Source organism: Procambarus clarkii, chromosome 49 (assembly GCF_040958095.1).
Source record: "Procambarus clarkii isolate CNS0578487 chromosome 49, FALCON_Pclarkii_2.0, whole genome shotgun sequence".
NCBI lineage: Eukaryota > Metazoa > Arthropoda > Malacostraca > Decapoda > Cambaridae > Procambarus > Procambarus clarkii.
This window is the reverse complement of record NC_091198.1, coordinates 7,759,897-7,779,348: the sequence shown is the minus strand read 5'-3', so window position 1 is coordinate 7,779,348 and position 19,452 is coordinate 7,759,897. Positions and strand designations below refer to the sequence as shown.

Here is a 19,452-nt window from a genome sequence, read left to right as displayed (position 1 = left end):
AAACCCAGCCCTGACTCCGAAACCCTCAGATATTTGGGTGTGCTACCTTTCTGGGTGCCTAACCCCAGTCAATGGCAGACATGGAATGCTCCTTACCACATGGGGATTTCCATAGGCCATTGCTCCATGTACCTCTCTGAGGGAGCCAAGTTCTGGCTTGAGGTCCCCAGTAGGCTGAACTCCAATTAACTGATGCCCCAGACTAATATCGTATATCAGTCCAATAGCTCTAGGGAGCCAAAGAGGCTCCCCACAAAAAATTTACCAAAATAATCTTAGCACGTACCTGGATCAACATGGATTTTCACTGTACATTATCATCATATGAATTAAGAGACCAGGAGTTGAATTACATCAGACTAAATTATTTTGAGACCTCCCATGGCTAACATCAAAACTGCCTTTAGAAATTCGTGTAAGGATTCCTTTAGAATTTTGTATACAACATATGTCTGAACATTCCTGGAATATGCAGCTCCAGTGTGAAGTCTATACCTAGTCAAGCATACGACGAAGTTGGAGAGAATTCAAAGGTATGCCACCAGACTAGTTCCAGAACTACGAGGTATGAATTATGACGAAAGTTGAAGCTCACGGCGCTGGAAGACAGAAGAGTTAAGGGAGGCATAATTAACACACAAAATTCTCTTGGGAATTGATAGGGTAGATCACGGTTGGTACTCACACAAGGACTGGCAGGTGGCTACCGAGTACCCAAATGAGCTAGAGACATTACGAAGAATTTGTTGTGTCAGTAGTTAACTAATGGAATGCACTAGGGAGTGATGTAGTGGAGGCAAACACCATACACTGTTTCATATGTAGACATGATAAGAGCCGAATACACTTGGGAACGTGTACACCAGTTGACAGCCGAGAGACAGGACCAAAGAGCTGAAGTTTAATCCCACAAGCACAATTAGGCGAGTACAAGTGAGAGAAAAGTGGTGGTAAGAGTTCAGTGAAAAATGTTCAAGAACTCAAAGCATATAGCATTGGATCAGTCTGCTCATAAGTGGTTTATATAGCAGCAGTTTAGTATCAAAAGAAGGCAAAAGACTCAGCAGACTTTATCGTGAGAGGAGACTATGGCTTGAAAGAACACTGGGAAGGCATAATTTGAAATCTTCTGGAAAAATCTACATATTTTACAAAGTGTGGGAGGAAGCAGTTCTGACAGCTCCAGATCTGTTCCATTAACTTTCAAAGTGTGATTGTTATGTTGTCTAGTAAATTGCATTCATCATATGAAGATTTACATTTTGTTTAAATGTTAAATGTTTGAATACAATGTTACCCCTTCAGTTCTAGTCCATCAATGGTCTGTCCCAGTAGTAATAAGAGACCACAAAATAATTTTGATTTAAATGTCCTCCAACTCCTGGTCTTCCATCATCATATGACTCCAGAGTTTACCTCCCAACAAAGATCTTCACTGTGTAAGATTATTTTTTTAAATATATTTCATGTGAATATAGTAACACATTTTGTGTTTGGTCCTGGCTTACGTTACAATGTGATGCTGACCCTTACCAGAATGTTAACCCCTTAATTTGTCCTGGGCAGTGGTCATCAAACCCAAGACTTAAGTATAATTATGCTTGTCCTTTCTCTATTGTCTAACAACCTTTCACAGTCTTATTTCAGAATAAAATGTTCAAATTATCTTATTATCTTCTAGTTATGTTAAGAATTACCCAGCGATGGTTTCTAAAATATATTGCAAGTATTCATGTATGATTTGGTTATGTACTTAATGGTATATTAAATAATAAGTGTATATATACATACATTATCATTACCCCCTTTTCCTTCCTTTATAGGGAGAAGGGGCCCAGGCAAAGTAGACTATAATATAGATAGTAAAGAAAAAACAAATCTCATTCGTACATTCATTTTATCAATTAGACTACATATTAATGATAAGCCACACCACCACATAAGAAAATGATCTGGTCTTTCTTCTTTGGGTCAAACCTTAAAGAAAGGTATACCAAAATGAAAAATGCTTGTGTGTGGCTATAAAGATTTTACAACATTTGTGTTAAGTTCTGATGGTTTTGCAAAAGTAGCACAAGAAAAGGACATTAATTTATGGAATCTCACCCATCACAGTTATGAGATCACTAGACATCTGTGTATTCAAGTTGTTCCTTAAGTTTGTAGATGTTAGTCATTCAATGTTATCAAATTTAGTAATAGATATCAAAAGCATCTAATGGTCAAATTACTTACAAAAATATTGTGTTATTAAGACACCATTAGTCTCCTTCCAATGCATTAATCAAGATTGGATCTTATTATAGTTTTATCCACTGCATGAAGATTTTTTCTATTCTCTTTCCAGGCTTTAATTTACCCTGTTATATATTAAAATTACTGCATCTACTTTAGTATATTCATTATAAAGTACTACTTCCCAGGTCTTACATAAAATTAAGACAAATGTATTTGATGATTAAACTTGTAAATAGAAATCTCAGATTTGTAATCGCCTACCTGGCTGGGTGTGAATATATGAAGTACTATACTTGGTAGCCAGATGATAGTGCACTAAAAAAAACTTCTGCAGGCACCATCTTGCTCGGAATGCAGAAAAAGGCAACAAGGCACAAACTGACATACAGTATTTATGTAGAGATAAATGTATCTGGATATGAAATATATAAACCTGACAAATATGCAAACAAGATTTAGCTACATTATTATTACCTTATTGTATTGTCAAACACTCATTTGAGTTCACTCAGAACTCATTCCTTCATTTCTATTGAATGTGTATAAAAACCTACTTCATGGAAAAGTATTTATAACAAAATAATTCACAGTAAGACCCAAATGAAGATAAAAAGAGTATTATGTGAATAAAATCTCTGTGAATGTGCAATAATTACACCTTTGTTAATTACACCTTCATTATGTGTCAACATGCATTGTATTCATACGTGTGCAGGTGTGTGAGGGAGGGAACATGTACATACGCACAGGTGTCAGTTATTGAACAAATAAAATAAAAAAAACTTTGAATTTCATCCTTTTTCTTGTGGTTTAACTTGCATGAAAGAGATAAGAGAGAGAGAGAGATGAGAGATAGAGAGATAAGAGATATAGAGAGAGATAGAGATATATGTATATATATAAAGAGAGAGCACAGGAAGGTGGTTGGAGGGGGGAAACTGGAAATATATACATATGGATAGACTTGAATATACCATAAAAATAATAAAGACAAATTTGTGATGATGAAGATTTGAAATTAGTTACCTTACATCTGCAAGTGTATATGCTTAAATAGGCACACTCCAAGTATTGTATGATATTCCAGGAAAGCTGAAAAAAGTCACAGAACTGGTTTGATAAGTGAACTACTAGTTTTCTCCCAAGTCAATACATGGTAATAATAAAATGTTTCATGGAAAATTAGTCATAAGAGCAACACATAGTGAAAGGGTGTATCTTCCTGTGTTAGAGAAGGAAAGAGATCTGGGAGTTGACAACTTCAAGCCTATCACCAGAGGTTCTAACAGAATCCCATGAAATGTTTATACTATTCTGGTGAATGCACAAAATAATCACACGATGTATCAATCAGAAAATCAGTAGGACTCACAAGGATTCGAACTTGCACACTGGGTATGCCCAAGCAAACACCTTAGACCTTGAGGTTTGAATCATCCTCATAACTCCTACTGATTTTCTCATTCTGGTGAATATTAAAGTAGCCTACAGGATACAGTATACTATGTCGGATCACCCCACAAAAAAAAAATATAATAGGTTTACCACATGAGTAATCTTGAAATTATTGGGATTAAAGTATGTTGAAAAAATCAAAGGACATATGACTAAGAAGCAAAAGCTACTTAAGGACACTGATCAAGATAGAAAAGAATAAGCCTCCCCAAAATTATAGGACATGACTATAGGCTTGATTTGCAGGTGGACCATAACCTAGGGATATAGAGACTTTTTTGTGAGGCTAAGTGGAATGATTAAGAAGAGGAGAGTCAGGGTTAACTCCATAACATCTTAAGTATACACAACAACAAAAATAAGGAGTCAAGATAAGTAGAAATATGAAACCCAGGAAATGGAGCTTGAGTCTGCAAATGCTACTAGATAACCATATGCACAATCAAATACATATATGGAACTGAGCATGATGGCAGCTCATCATAGCTCAGGCAAAATCTGATACAGTTAAACTTCAAAACAAGTCACCCATTACAGCATAATTGTGTGACTACACCACTTGAATTGAAAATCACAGCTCAAATCAATAAGAAATTATAATAATTTAAGTCTTCAATAAAAATAAGTTATTCATAACTTACTTAAAATACCACGATTTATTATTAGACCAACTAAAACTAAATGCACCGTTTTATATTCAGATTTTCACTGGGTACCTTAAGCTATAATTCTCTAGCCCAGGTCCTTTCCAAATGTCAACACAAGTAGTTAGGAATACAATCAGATCATTCTGTATCGTGTTTGTCGTTTCATATATATCAATGAAATAACTGTCAGTACAGATCTATTCTTCCTTTCTATATAAAAGTTTCCCTCTTAACATAAAACAATTGTGTATGAAAAACCAGGTCTGAAATTAGAAACTAATGGTAACTAATCACAAACACTGATTAAAGAATGAAGATACTTCATATTTTTAATTATTCCCAGGGAAAAAGAAAATCACAACTGGATGAACCTTTCCTTGGTAAATCGATGCTCAGCAGAACAAAACTTACTAATTTGTTATCAAATTATAACTAAAATTAAATACATTTTTTAAACTAAATATATGTAGCTACTGAGTTAAGATGATAAGTCTAAGTAGTATATATGAATGAAATAATGATAAGTTGTTATAAATGCTAAATGAACAATAATTTATCCCCTATAAAAGAAAGGTTTCTCTTATTATCATTATATAATCATCAGCATATCAAAGCTTACCACATGGAATACATGTAATCCATTGATTGTTAGAGCTATTTTTTGTTCATATAGTGATAAATTATGTAGTTTGTTTCATTCATGTGATAACTAGGGTAACAAACAATACCACATAAGAGAAACTTTAGGCATATTTATCAAGAAGAGCTGATGCTGAACGCTCTAATTCCCAGCTGTTGGCTTCTAAGATGTACTCGCACTCATCCTTACTTGCCATGCCCAATCTGAAGTAAGAAAAGCAATTTACAGAAATTTGTCTTGGCCAACAATATATATTTTACACATATGCAATATACAGTATAATAATAATAACTTTCACCCCTTATGATGAAGGATGACCAAGCAATAAAGACAATGACGTGAAGGATTTGTTTAACACTTTCATTATGGTGGTGCATACATTTTTGTCCAAAGTGAACCATCCCTTTTGGTCACTTGCTCCATAAAAAGTAACATGCTTACTGGTATATTAATTTTCAGTTTGTAAATGTATTTCAAGGGTTAGAACACTGATCTAGGTATCAAAATGTTTGGAAATTAATGATCGTGAGTATAGGCAGTAAACAATATTTTGTTAATAAATTCAGGTGTGCAAAGCACTGCCCTCCTCCATTTAAGTTAGCCAGTCACTCCAGTTAATTAAATTGTTTACCGGGAATGTCCAAAAAATAAAAAACCAGCATTGAATGAAATGAAACACCTCTTTCTGGGCGAGCCCTGGTGGCTCCTTGAAGTTATCTCGCTAAGATGGCTCCCAACTACTAGGTCACATCAGCTGCAGAGTTCTGTTTAGCCTACTTGGGACCAGAGCCAGAACCTGGCCCCCTCACAGAGATCCAGAGAGCAGGGCAATTACTAGGGAACTTTCATGGCAAGCCATAGTTTTATTCGAGTCGAGAGTATGAAGCTAAATCATGAACTCGGATAACTAGGAAATTAGGGTTGCCAGAATTACTGAGCTCTTATAATACAATATAAAATAAAATAAGTATGAAAAATTATATAAAATACACAACTTATCTTTCAGTTTCTTTAGGTAGGCCTACAATATATAATGAAAAGGTAAACTAAAGTTGTACTGAACATTACTCATAATCATAAGATTTCTTTCTTTAGAAATTAGATGTATTTTTGATACAGCAAATATACTGAAAAATATAAATGCTGTCTATTATGTACTATACAAACAAAGCTATTCCTCTTTCGTCCAAGTCATCCCATCTACATGCTCACATCTATCCCACAAATTTGACATCACTCACAATTTAAACATCATTTAAATTGTAATTCTTCAGAGGTTTACTAAGACAGAGCTTTTAAAAGTCACAGATAAATGAGTCAAGATGTATAGCCATAATATGACAATTGAAAAAGGTCTGCATGCAATACCAGATTTAGCACAAATAATTTAACAAAATGTTCAATATATATCAGTGCTCCCACAGTTATAATAGCCAGGATATTGTGGCAGTAGGTTAACTTACTAGGCACTATATGGTCTGTATACATTATAGATTTTCCTTGCATCACCATATATAATTCTTTAATTATACAAGTTGCTACACAAGAGTATTATCTAGGAATCACACGAACATGGCTAAATTTTGTAAATAAATTTTAATGAAAACTATAAGATATCCTTTCAGGAGATGCCTGAATAGGGTATACCTACACTGTATCATGTCATATTACAACTGGGTTGTTTCAGAAATTTACATTCCTGTATGAATCAACCCATAATTCCTTGACAATGTTTAAAAGAGTGTCTTGAAATGTCTTCAAAATTTTACTTAAAAAATTACAATCCTACTAGTAAATGTATTTAACCAATATATGGGACCAGTTCTTTCTAACTACCACTAGAAGGTTCAAGATGTAATATGGGAACACCTCATATATATATAAATATATAAAAATACTTCTAAAAATATAAAATAAGAGCCAAAATAGATTTTTAAGTTTCACTAAGGGCATCAAAACAGTATAAGCATCTAATTACAAAAGCAAGCACTTGCCAAGCTGTTAACCTGACCTGTAAAGCTTCTCAATCTTGAGGAAGCGCACAGCACCCTGGTAATCACCACTGGCTATGTGCAGTGCCTGGCGAGCAGCAGCCTCAGAAGTCCCGGGCACAACAGCAGCAACACGGCAAACTAGAACCTCTGCCCCAGAGGCAACATCACCCCTACTACTGCTCCCACCACCACACACCATCTGCAAGCCAGGACCCAAGTGTTGGAAAGAAGACACAGTAAGATGCAAGCAAATAGGTTAAAGATGAATCAAGCAGGCTTTTAAAAAAAATGCAGTACAGTATCATATAAAGTGTCATAGGTCACAACAGGAATTTTATTCTTTAGCTTATTTTAACTAAATGCTACCCAACTATAAAAAAAAATGAACTGAATGTAATGAAGTGCCTCTTTCTGGGAGGAGGACTCAGTGGCTCCCTGTTGATGGCCTGAGCCTGAGATAGATTCACACTTATAAAGTCACATCAGCCCTTACAAGTCATTAATAACCAACTGGGAATGAGAAGGCCAAAGTTTGACTTCCTCAATGAGGCATGGAGAGCAGGGGAAATCATGATCATTCTCAGTGAAGAATCAAACTACCAAAATCAGAAGGAAGCAAACAAAACAGACAACTGCAAGATTCACAGAAGGTAAATAAAATGCAACAAATTACAGTACTTCACAAACTATCTACTCAGCAGTTAGGTTGCAGCAGCTGCTAGCTCCTATCAACAACCCTCAATAATGAACAGAACAGAAGCCAACCAACACATCTGTTAGGTCTTGTGATCCATCAAGGCCTCGGTGGATACTTAGAAATAGGTGTTTCATTACATTCAATGCTGGTTTTCTAGAAAGACTAAACAGTGGTTCTCAGTGGCTAACTACAGAAAACAGGACACACCAGGGGAAAATGTGTCCTATTTTCAAAGATCAACCTCTTGAAGGTGTAGTCCAGAATTGGAACCCTACCAAGGAAAACACAAGCCTGTAAGAGACCAGGTAACAAGCTGTCAGGACTTGACCCGTTCTCGCAAATTCGTAAAGTCAATATTGACTTATTAACTACATGCATAGGTGATATACTAAACATAATAGATACCCCTAAAAAGATTCATAGAAAACACCGACCTTACCTAACCTTGTTAGTATCTTAAGATAAGCATCTTATTGCTTCGTAATTACAATTATTACTTAACCTATACCTATTATAGGTTAGGTAATAATTGTAATTACGAAGCAATAAGATGCTTATCTTAAGATACTAACAAGGTTAGGTAAGGTCGGTGTTTTCTATGAATCTTTTTAAGGGTATCTATTATGTTAAGTATGTCACCTATGCACATATTTAATAAGTCAATATTGACTTATTAAATTTGCGAGAACGGGTTGCAGGACTCAAGTAGACCTCCAAAACCCGAGCCCAGAAATCAACACACGACATATTAGAGGACAGTGGCGCAAGCTGCAAACTAATGAATGTCAATATCCTCACGGGCCCGAGGATAGACTGAATGCTGGTTACAGTGTACAACATTGTTGACAACCCAAGACAAACAAGCCTTGAAACAAAGAAACAAGGATAAGGATAAGTAATCAATGAATCAAGAAGTAATAACTATAGGACCATCAGAAGCCAACTAGCTACTCGGCCAGAAAACAAGTAGGCTGCAGACGAAGAAATCACCCAAGAGGGTCGAAAACCAAAATCCACACTTTTGGAGAAGAGCATGAAGATCCTGCACCGTACAACTGGAAGCAAGGGCCAACAAAGAAAAAGCCTTTAACAACCCAGCATGGATTGTAATGTAATGCCTTTTGCTGGAGGAACCCTGGTGGCTCCCTTAAGCTATTGTGCTGAGATCACTCCATACTAAAAGATCACATCAGCCATGGAAGTTCTATTTGGCTTACCAGGGGCCAGATTCACGAAGCAGTTACGCAAGCACTTACGAACATGTAGATCTTTCCTCAATCTTTGACGACTTTGGTTACATTTATTAACCAGTTTACAAGCATGAAAACTTGACATTCAACTGTTGTTATTGTTATAAACAGCCTCCTGGTGCTTCGGAGCCCATTAACTGTTTAATAGCTGTAAACAAAGTCGCCAAAGATTGAGAAAAGATGGACAGGTTCGTAAGTGCTTGCATAACTGCTTCGTTAATCTGGTCCCAGGGCCCCAGAGCCAGAACCTAGCCCCACTTTCTTCCCTCAAGAGACACAGGAAGTAAGACACAGGGGGTGGTTTTGCTGAAACTTGCAGAAACTTGCTGGGGTGATTTCTGCCATCCTAGCAGAAACAGCTTCCAGAATGTCGGCAGAGTTTTACAGACAACTTGAGGGTTCATAGAAAATAAAACCTTGAAACTGTCAAACAATTCCACATATGATTCACCCAGAACAAGCGATTTATTCAAGCTAGCTCAAAACTCATTATTACCAATTACCATCACTATGTGGTCTGGTCCCAACTCTCGGCCAGCTGCCCTAGTCGGTTTTGGAGCTGATGAACAACCTAATGACAAATTGACCAACCTGGAGGTAGGGGGAGGGGCAGGGGTATCATGGAATGAGTGCAAATCAAAAAGGCTGACCCATCAGATGGGTCATCGAAGCAGAGCCAGTTCACCTAGCCTGCAATACTGACATACTTGACCTGGAAATCATTGATCTAGTTTATTACTCACTCACCAGCTCCATAATAATGAGGAGTCAATCTCAGACAGCAAAGAAGGGTGAACAGCTGAACACAAGAAAAATGAAGCACAACACCTAAACAAAGCAAAAATGCCTTACCATCACTCCCCTAAGAGACCATACCACCTGTCAACTAACAAGAACTCAACTCACCAACGACATCACTACCAATCACAGTGATCCAATCTAAGGTGGACAGGAAACCAAACTTTCCATCCTCCTCACTTTCCATTCCCTTCCAGAATTTCAACCCCCATCCTTCTTTCTTCCCCATCTTTACCCAACCCTTTGGTGAAGAAAATTTCCCCCAAAGAAATTCCCTGTGTCTTGTTAAAGGCAGCCAGGTTGTTTGCCTCTGGTCCCTCAGTAGGGTTATATGACTTAAGAGGGCTCTGGCATGGATTAAATTGGGTGGAAGTATCCAGGTAGATAAACACCAGTGAGCCTCCAGAGAAGCTCCTCCCAAGAAAAGTTATAAACCAACTATTATACTATTTTTATCAGATATTCAATGAAATAAATACTTTCCACATTTGAATAAGTTATTTTAATTTATATTTATTACTAAATCCAGGAATAGTAAAATCTTTGAAACCATATGAAATATGTATATTTTTTCAGAAGAGTTGGGCCGGTTTACCAAGGACAGATTGGTGGAGTGAGCACTATAGTGTATTTCACTAAGAATTTGTCTGTCACACTGTATTTTAATTTGAGTCATATGAATGTTGTGTACATGCATGTGAATATGAGTGTGTGTGTGTGGAGTTACATATACAGTATGTGCATGAAGTATGGCTATACTGATAGGTACTAAACCAGCTTGCAGAATATCCTGTGCAGAACATGAAGAAATTAGTGAGGAAAGTGAAGAGGAGCTGGGTCAATAAAAAAAAAGGGATTGAATGTAATGAAACACTATTTTCTGGGTGAGTTCCGGAAGCTCCCCGGAGCTTACTGGGCTGATATGTATGTATTAGACCATGGCATCAGTCGATTGGACATCTTTTGCCTACCTGGGGCCCTGAGCCAGAACCTGGCCCTCATCAAAGGCACTAGGGGAGCAATGGCCTATGGAAACCCCCATGTGTTTGGAAACATTCCATGTCTGCCATCGACCGGGGTTGGCACCCAGAAAGGTAGGCGTAACAAAACAAACCCCACATGGTAAAAATTGCTACCTAAAAGCCAAACGGAGGCAGAACTCCCAAACTAAAACAAGCAAACAAGCAAACATCACCAACGCCGTCTCATTAATCGTCCGCACAGCCCCCCCTCCCATGTGCCGGCTGCTCCAGCTATCAGTTCAAAGTCTGAGCATCAAGAAACACACAAAAACCGCTGACCAGAGGGAGGGAGGGAGGGAGGGAGGGTGTTGGGGAGCCTCTGGGAGTTCACCCAGAAAATGCCGTTTCATTACATTCAACGCGGGTTTTCTGTGGGGGAGCCCCTACAGCTCCCCAGAGCTACCTAACCAAAGATAAGGAAAAGAGGGACTAACCCAGGAGGCGGCCGCCACTCGCACCTCAACTCGAAGTTGAGACAATAGGCTGCAGCCTGCAACCTAAAGATACACCGTCCCCACTAGGGCCAGAAACGGTGACCAGCGGTGACCAGGCAACAGGGATGCCAGGACCCAGTTCAACCTCTAAAATCCCCGTACCCATATGGCTGCCCAAAACATGTCACCAAAGATGGCAGGTAAAGCACCAAACTTATGAACATCACAGGGCACGAGGATAGACCACAGGCTGGTTGGACCGATTAACCCAGAGGACAACCTGAGAGACCCCGAGTCCTGGAACAGGGAACAAGGAAGACTGGGTCAACCATCTCCGGGTACAGAGACCGTGGAGCGCAGGTAATGGGGAGCCGATCGGCCGAGCGGACAGCACGCTGGACTTGTGATCCTGTGGTCCTGGGTTCGATCCCAGGCGCTGGCGAGAAACAATGGGCAGAGTTTCTTTCACCCTATGCCCCTGTTACCTAGCAGTAAAATAGGTACCTGGGTGTTAGTCAGCTGTCACGGGCTGCTTCCTGGGGGGTGGAGGTCCTGGTCGAGGACCGGGCCACAGGGACACTAAAAAAAGCCCCGAAATCATCTCAAGATAACCTCAAGCCGCAATCATACATAACACATGATGCACCCACGGCCCGACCAAGCAAGCATCAACAACCCAAGATCCCCTCTGGAAAGCTGCTAACACTCAGCAGGCAACACCACAAGGGCACAAATTCCTGGCAGGAAACTGAGGCCAGAGTCGACAACCGCCCCAGTGGGCTTCAGTCTTTGAACTGAGGAGTGGGCTGAGGGCACGGGAATCCGGGGTTCCCTCCTCCCTCTCCGGGGAAGGGGGGGGGGGAAGCTGTGTGAACAAGCAGCACGCCGGGCTGTTTGACGTTTGCTTGTTTCCTTTTTTTTTTTTTTTTTTTTTGGGGGGGGGGGGGGGTAATCTGAGTCTCTGTTTGGTCTTAGGTTGCAATTTTCTATCAGGTGGTGGTTGTTTTGGGATGCCTATCTTTCTGGTTGCCTAACCCCGGTCAATGGTAGAGGGATTACTCCCAAAAACAGTGGGGTTTCCTTGGGCCATTGCTCCCTGCACCTCTCTGAGAAGAGGGGGGGGGTCCAGGTTCTTGCTCATGGTCCCCGGTAGGCAGAACTCCAATCGACTGAAGCCCCAGACTAATATAGCTAATATCAGTCCGATAGCTCCAGGGAGCTGACGGGGCTCTCCACAGAAAAGTAGTAATTTTATACAGTAACAGCATTATGTTGGCCTAGGAAAGTGCTATGATCATATGATGATGGGAGACCAGGAGCTGAAGAACGTCTGACTCTTCAAATTATTTTGTTGTTTTCCATGACAGCTGGCACACAATATTGATCAACTGGATCCATTTGAGTAACATCAATATTCATATATTGAAAGAAAACTTAAATTGTCATATGATAGCAGAATTTCACTGGACTAACACATGGTGATATCTTCTCTTCAAGTGTTAATTTGAAGTGGAGCAAGTGGTAAGGAAAATTTTGTTTACTATTAAAGCCCACTCGCATGCCATTACACACTCACATGCCACCTTACCTCTAAATAATTATATAAATTGCTTAAATTACTTACCATTTTTTAAGTAATTATTAATTAATAATAGGCACCAATATAAATCACTAACCTGGTTGTAGTTAACAGTCAGCTGTGGACTAAGAACAACTGTCGGTTGTAGCACAGAGCTCTGGAGTGTAAGTCCACTTTGTTGTTGTTGTTGTTGTTGTTGATGCTGGTAACTTTGATGTTGCTGATTCGCACCATGGGTGCACAGAAGAAACAGAGGTGGCTGAACTTTTCTGGGTAAATTGCACCTGCTGCTGAGGTGGTTGGCTGCTATAACTCATCTGGAAACTGGGGGATATGCTACTTAAACTGGAAACTGCACTTGAGGTTCTCAGATCTCCAAACTGACTTGACCATCTTTCATCAATATTTCTGACCTCACCTAGTGGTTTACCCGAGGATGGTGTGTGTACCGAAGCTGTAGAAATTGTACTGCTCTGTTGGATGAGGCTTCCTGTAGTACCTGGTACCTGAGAATGGTTCCCCAGGCTTCCAGCAGTGATGCTTCTTTGGTTGGATGTTGAAGTTGGAGAGTATTGAATGAATGGTCGTACATGAGCAGTTTTGGGGAAAAACTGCCCAGTGTCTACTATCTGCTGAGGCAACACACCTAATGTTTTTGATGAAGTAAGAACATCTAAATCAGAGAAGGCACTGTTGTTGCTAACTGGTTGTAACTGAACACTGGTATGTGGTTTAAATTTGTTCTGACACTCATTCACAGACGTGACTGCAACTGCTAAACTTGTTTGTCTTGATACAGGTGTTTGTTGTAGAGGGAGCAGAGCTGGCACTTGGATATTCTGAGATGACTGTTGTCTATCACTTTGGCAAGATGCAGTAAAACTTGAAGTAACAGAATTTCTTGAAGAATTGTTAACTTTTTTGTCTTTACCAGTAAAGGTGTTTGCTGAGGCCTGATCTTTTCCAAGTGATTTTTCTAACTCAGCAATGAAAGCAGGATCGAGTCTTGGTAGTGTGGCTGTAGTTGGAGTTAATGGTGCTGGGAGAGCAAGTTGAGCATTATGCGTTGATACTGAAGGCAATGTGGATATCTGGGTAGGGTATAACAAAGACTCTCTGGTAGTAGAAGTGTGAGGAAATGCTGCCTGTCTACCCTGGTTACTATGCAACATTTGCTGATTAATCCACATTGAGGACGGCGGTGATGCAAATGAAGTGGAAGTGTGACTTTGTTCAACCCGTGGTGATAATGTTCCTTGTGTGAGAGAGATTGGTAACAAGTTTGAACTTGGAGGCGACTGAGAAATGGAACTGATCCACATATTACTAATTTGTGCATTCAAATCTTTCATACAACTACTTTCTTGAATGCCCTGAACCAAATGGGAACTTGGTGAGCTCAGATTGTTACTTATCAATGGAAAGACTTGTGTTGAAACAGTCATGTTGCCTGACTGAGATGAACTACTTGGGAAAGAATTATGGAGTGATTTTACTGCTTGTAAGTTATGGGACATTCCCACTGTAGATGAAATACCAATAGAATTTGAGCTTGGACAAACTGATAAAGGCACTGAAGCTTTTGAGGTACACGTGGGCAAACTCTCTATAACAGGAGACTGACTTAGTGTGACTCTACTTGGTGAAGAACTAAGCACTGAATTATCTAGTAGAGAATTATTTGTCAAGGAGTCAGGTTGGCTCTCTGATAATGGAGAAATATTGGCAGACATGTTCACCATTGGAGTATCAGACAATGAGCCTCGTAATACACTTTGGCAAGGAGAGTTATTAGTGCTGCAACTATTATCTGGAGACTCAAATGGTGGCTCGTCGTAACATCTGACATGAGATGTGTCAAATGGGTCAGACGCTTCGCTTGTGTTAGAATAATTTCTACTGCAATTACTCATCTCATTAACAGTTCGATCATTCTTTTCACTATTTTTATCGTTAGTATAGCACACATTATCACTGCTTGGGCACTGGTCAAGTGATCCAATGGCTATATTGTTCTCTGCTGAATGTGTGTCATCATCCACACATACTACATCATCATCCCACTCCGAGTCATCAAAATCATCATAATTATCACAATAATCTTCAGAATCCCCAAAAGAATTTGAATAGATAGTGGGTACAGGTGGGGCTTGCCGATGATGCCGATACTGTTCTGGGTGTTCATGACTTCCAATATTTTGAGACTGTAAATCTTCTTCATAATTAACACAATTCTGGAGTCTATTTTCTAGATGGCTACTTTGTTGGTTATGAGTTTGAGGCATATTTTGTTGCTTTTTTTGTAGTTGGTGGATGGGTGGGCTTGGGCAGGGACGGATAGGTACTCTAAGAGGTTGCTGGGCCATTCCAGAGGCAACATTAAGTGACGTACTGCTTACATTTTCGTATGTAGGTTGATCTTGGTCACCAATTACTGCAAAGAAACTTGTATTAAAAATGATCCTTAACATTCCAAGGGGGTTTAAGCATGATGCAGTACTATACTAGCAAAACTGTCATTAAATAATAACAACTTTGACCATTGGAAAGAAAATTAGACTTCAGACAAATGAACTTTAGAATAAGTGACCAGGGAAACAGGATTTACAAAGTGTCTACCCAAACAGTCCATGTGGCGCACACACATAGAACACCTCACCACAGTGACAAGACGAGTATGATGAACCCTCAGTCAGACAAACCAGGCATCAATCACCAGAAGTCAGATATATAGTATCACCTTTAGCAAAAATACAGTACTGATGTACCGAAAAGTCCCTTTCTATTGGGTCCATTCAGCGGCTTCCCAAGCTATCCACCTGGTTAGCTCCTAAACTTAATACTACACCAGGACCTTTTGAGTCACAAGCATCTACCAAGGACCAGGAAGAGAATCTGACTCCCCCCCCTCAACAGAGAGAAAGGAGGCTGGGGGCTGACTTATGATCAATCAGCACAAGGTTTCCTGATTTAAATTTAATCATTTGTGTTAACTCTGCAGCTCACTTCAGTATCATGTTGAAAGAAGCAAAGGTCACAGTTTACATAGAAAAAAACTACTATAGCCTCTCAACACATGTACATTACATGTGGATGACTCATTTCAGGCAGCAAAATATTAAAGGCTTCTCAGATCTAGTAATAAAATAAACTACAATATTACTGTATATACAGTACATTATTTTCATATTTAAAAAATAAAATTAGTAATACTGTATTTAGAAAGATTTTGCTTCTTCCATAAGTTCCTTAAAGTAAATGAATGCAATTAGACTGTATGCAGGGTTTTTGGAGTGCATCTGTGCATAAAACCAAGAGTTGACATTATTTATATGAGTTCTTCAGTGTAATGTACAGAGTTGGTCTGTCAAGTAAAGGATAAATACAGCATAAACAAAATGTATTGACATGGATTTTAAGTTAGGAAATTGATATAGGCAATGTTTAAATACAGTACTGTACATCAATCACCAAGTAATTGCATCACAAACATTGATACATACAACATTAAAGAACTACTATTAAAGTATTAATACAGTTTTGACGTACAGTTTAAATGAACAATAAATAAATCTGCCTGTAAATAAATGAACACTATTAACAGGCAGAGTAGTAACACTACTGACTTGCTGTGGTTTTCATGCACTTATTATGGGAATGTCAAAATACCTATAATATACTATACCAATTGCCAACTAAAGATAATACCTGAACAAAATTTGTAATCACACACATAACGAGCCAAACTCACCAGGGTTTATATTTCCATACACTGGAAAGGCGGTTGGCACTGGCAAGTCAATGAGGGAGGACACACTACCCCTTAACTGACTAGTGACTTCTGAAGAGTCGCTAGCTCGTAGATCTGTAACAGAATGTGACCTCTGTCGGCCAGCCTCTGACAGATCTATCAAAGGCTCATCTCTGTAGATAAATATTTTACTCAGATGAAGTGTGATAGTAAAATGCCCACAAGAATGTTCACATAGATTTAATAAAATAGGCACTGTATTTCTAAAATGAGGATTTGATTAATAAATGGTGATTAGTTTCATATTATATTAATGTACTTGCAAACATGACATAAAATATGAAATGTAAACGAATATTTTAAAATAGATGAATTCTTTAGAGGAAATTGAATAAAATTTGTGCTTAAAAAATACTATATGAATTAGGTTATATTTTCAACTTTCTCTTGTCATCAATTTCCTCAATATACTAACTTTCCATAATTTTTTTTCTGAGACTTCAGAGTATGTGCTCTTGGTACATCATCTGGCCACTTCTCATTTACTAAACGGTTGTAGTTAAACTGCCGCCGATGACTTTGCTTAAGCCGCAGGGACTGGTATTCTGTAAAAAGATGCAGTCTTATTTGTAATGCATTACTGACCAATACTTCCAGTTTGTTGTTACCAAAGCATTTGGTTAAATGGAATATCTATAATAATCGCCCATTACATTTTCTGAGCTCAGTTAAATTTCCATCTCTCGCAAACATATCAAACCATTTTTCTCATTTCCTATCCTTGAATAGGCTTGATTTTGTCAATTTTATTTCTATTTTTTTATGTTCAGTTAATGGTCTCACCAAAAATAAATACTTGTATCATTTGTAGAGTCTATAACTACAAAATATAATCAACTTGATTGCTGAATTTAAGTACAGAGGAACCCAGCTACAACAAAAATCATTTGATCAAAACTCTTTCTTGTCTGTAAAAATTATGGTCCAGTAAGAGTCCCAACTACAGAATAACAGTGTTCATTGCATGGGGTTATTATGTGCTTTAATAACATAGCGTGGTAAGGACATTAAATACTAGTATTTATTGTACTTACTGACTCTTCGAGGTGACATGGGCTTCCCAAGTTTATCTGGGGGCTCCATAGGGTTCCTGAGATACATATCATCAATAAAGGCTGGACTACCCCACGTTTTTCCCCTTATTCCTCCATGACCTATAAGGACAAAATTAACAGAATTAATATAATTATGAAAGAAGAAATTTATACAATATTGCAAATACTTATTTTCCATTTAAATTATTTTAGATATAAAACAGAATATGGTCGGAAGAAGATTTAATTTTAATTCCCTGATTGAAATTTTACATTAACAAACATCACTTATGCCTGAACCACAATAAGAAAAACAAAATATTTTTTTTACCTTAACTAGTGAATTAGAAGCTTGCATTTTAAGTGGAGAGAGAGAAGCAAACAGAAGTTACAGAAATAGAAGGACTACAGAAATTCCTTCTCCAGTTAGAGTTAACTTCAACGGAAGGAGCCATAGTATCAATAATAGCAGGGATTAATACAATTCTAAAGTAACAAGCTCAGTTGATATACAGTGGAAACACAGTAATAACAATACAATATTCACAAGGATATGCGAACATGTGGGAAAGGTTAAGTTTGAGTGACAGTAGGATTAAATATAAACGAACTGTGAAATTGTCAGTGAATTATGGTATTAATTGCAGAGAACACTTCAATTTCCCTAGCATAAATCATTCTTGAAATCAAGAATTTTGAAGATGAATTTTATTACATAATAAATTGTAAATTTATTACAAAACAAGCTAGATCTCTCCTGCACAAATGACAGGTATTGACCAAATATGTCAACAACCTTAGGAAATGTCATCAATATTGTCTATGCACATCTTCACTATAGAGAAATTTACACTTTCTGTTTCCAAGGCAGATGATGTATGTCCACAAAGTGAGCAGCTTTGTATGCTACTTGATAGATCTCCCACAATATGTGGACAAATATCCAACATTGTTGGAGAATTTTAATATCAAATTTGGATTAATAGTGCACAAAGAAATCTCAACAGTTTTCAAGTAAATACAATGCAGTGCACCTCATCACTAACTTCAAAGAAGCACAAAGTAAAACCTATATGCAGCACATCAAGAATGCTGTCACTATTTACTATTTTACATTTTAAGGTGTTAGTAGAGCTCCAATAATGATGAATGCCCCAATCCTCCAGAGCTGGAGGACTGGAGCACTACTGGAGAATTCTCAATGTTATGGATATCTTGAGATTATCTTGAGATGATTTCGGGGCTTTAGTGTCCCCGCGGCCCGGTCCTCGACCGGGCCTCCATCCCCAGGAAGCAGCCCGTGACAGCTGACTAACACCCAGGTGCCTATTTTACTGCTAGGTAACAGGGACATAGGGTGAAAGAAACTCTGCCCATTGTTTCTCGCCGGCGCCCGGGATTGAACCCGGGACCATAGGATCACAAATCCAGCGTGCTGTCCGCTTGGCCGACCGGCTCCCAATGGAGCCGATGGAGAACCTTTCTCCAAAACATCAACAGAACTGACCAGGGGAGCCAGTTGCAGGTGGGCTCGGGGTGCCTGTTGGCGACGATCGGTACTAGCGAACCACGAGCTAGCTTTAGTGAATCCCTTGATCCATGTACAGTATATTGTTTGTGTTCATTTAACCAGTGCAAGTCCAGAGTCCTGGTAGCATTAAGGTAGTCTCTGTAGCACCAGAGCCTAATGCACTGGGAAGCTACTGAGGAGTCAGCCAAAAAATTGTATTAAGTAAAGGAAAGTGAGATTACTTGAGTAGGAGATATCCTGCACACTGGTTACCAAAAAATATAAATTCCCTCAAATCGAAGCATTAGGATTTTAGCAACTTAACTATACTTACTTGTATTTT

The 19,452-nt window shown here is 38.6% G+C and overlaps 1 protein-coding gene across 1 annotated transcript in view; it reads right to left on the bottom strand.

Moving 5' to 3' along the window:
• Window positions 1–1,878: 1,878 nt before the first annotated feature.
• Ack (activated Cdc42 kinase) overlaps window positions 1,879–19,452 on the bottom strand; it is a 39,542-nt gene continuing 21,968 nt past the window's right edge. The window contains 7 exon segments of the mRNA XM_045750405.2: window positions 1,879–5,183; window positions 6,992–7,173; window positions 12,852–12,977; window positions 12,979–15,188; window positions 16,506–16,678; window positions 16,981–17,110; window positions 17,600–17,719. Coding sequence (XP_045606361.1) covers window positions 5,084–5,183; window positions 6,992–7,173; window positions 12,852–12,977; window positions 12,979–15,188; window positions 16,506–16,678; window positions 16,981–17,110; window positions 17,600–17,719 — 3,041 coding nt within the window. The 3' untranslated portion in view covers window positions 1,879–5,083.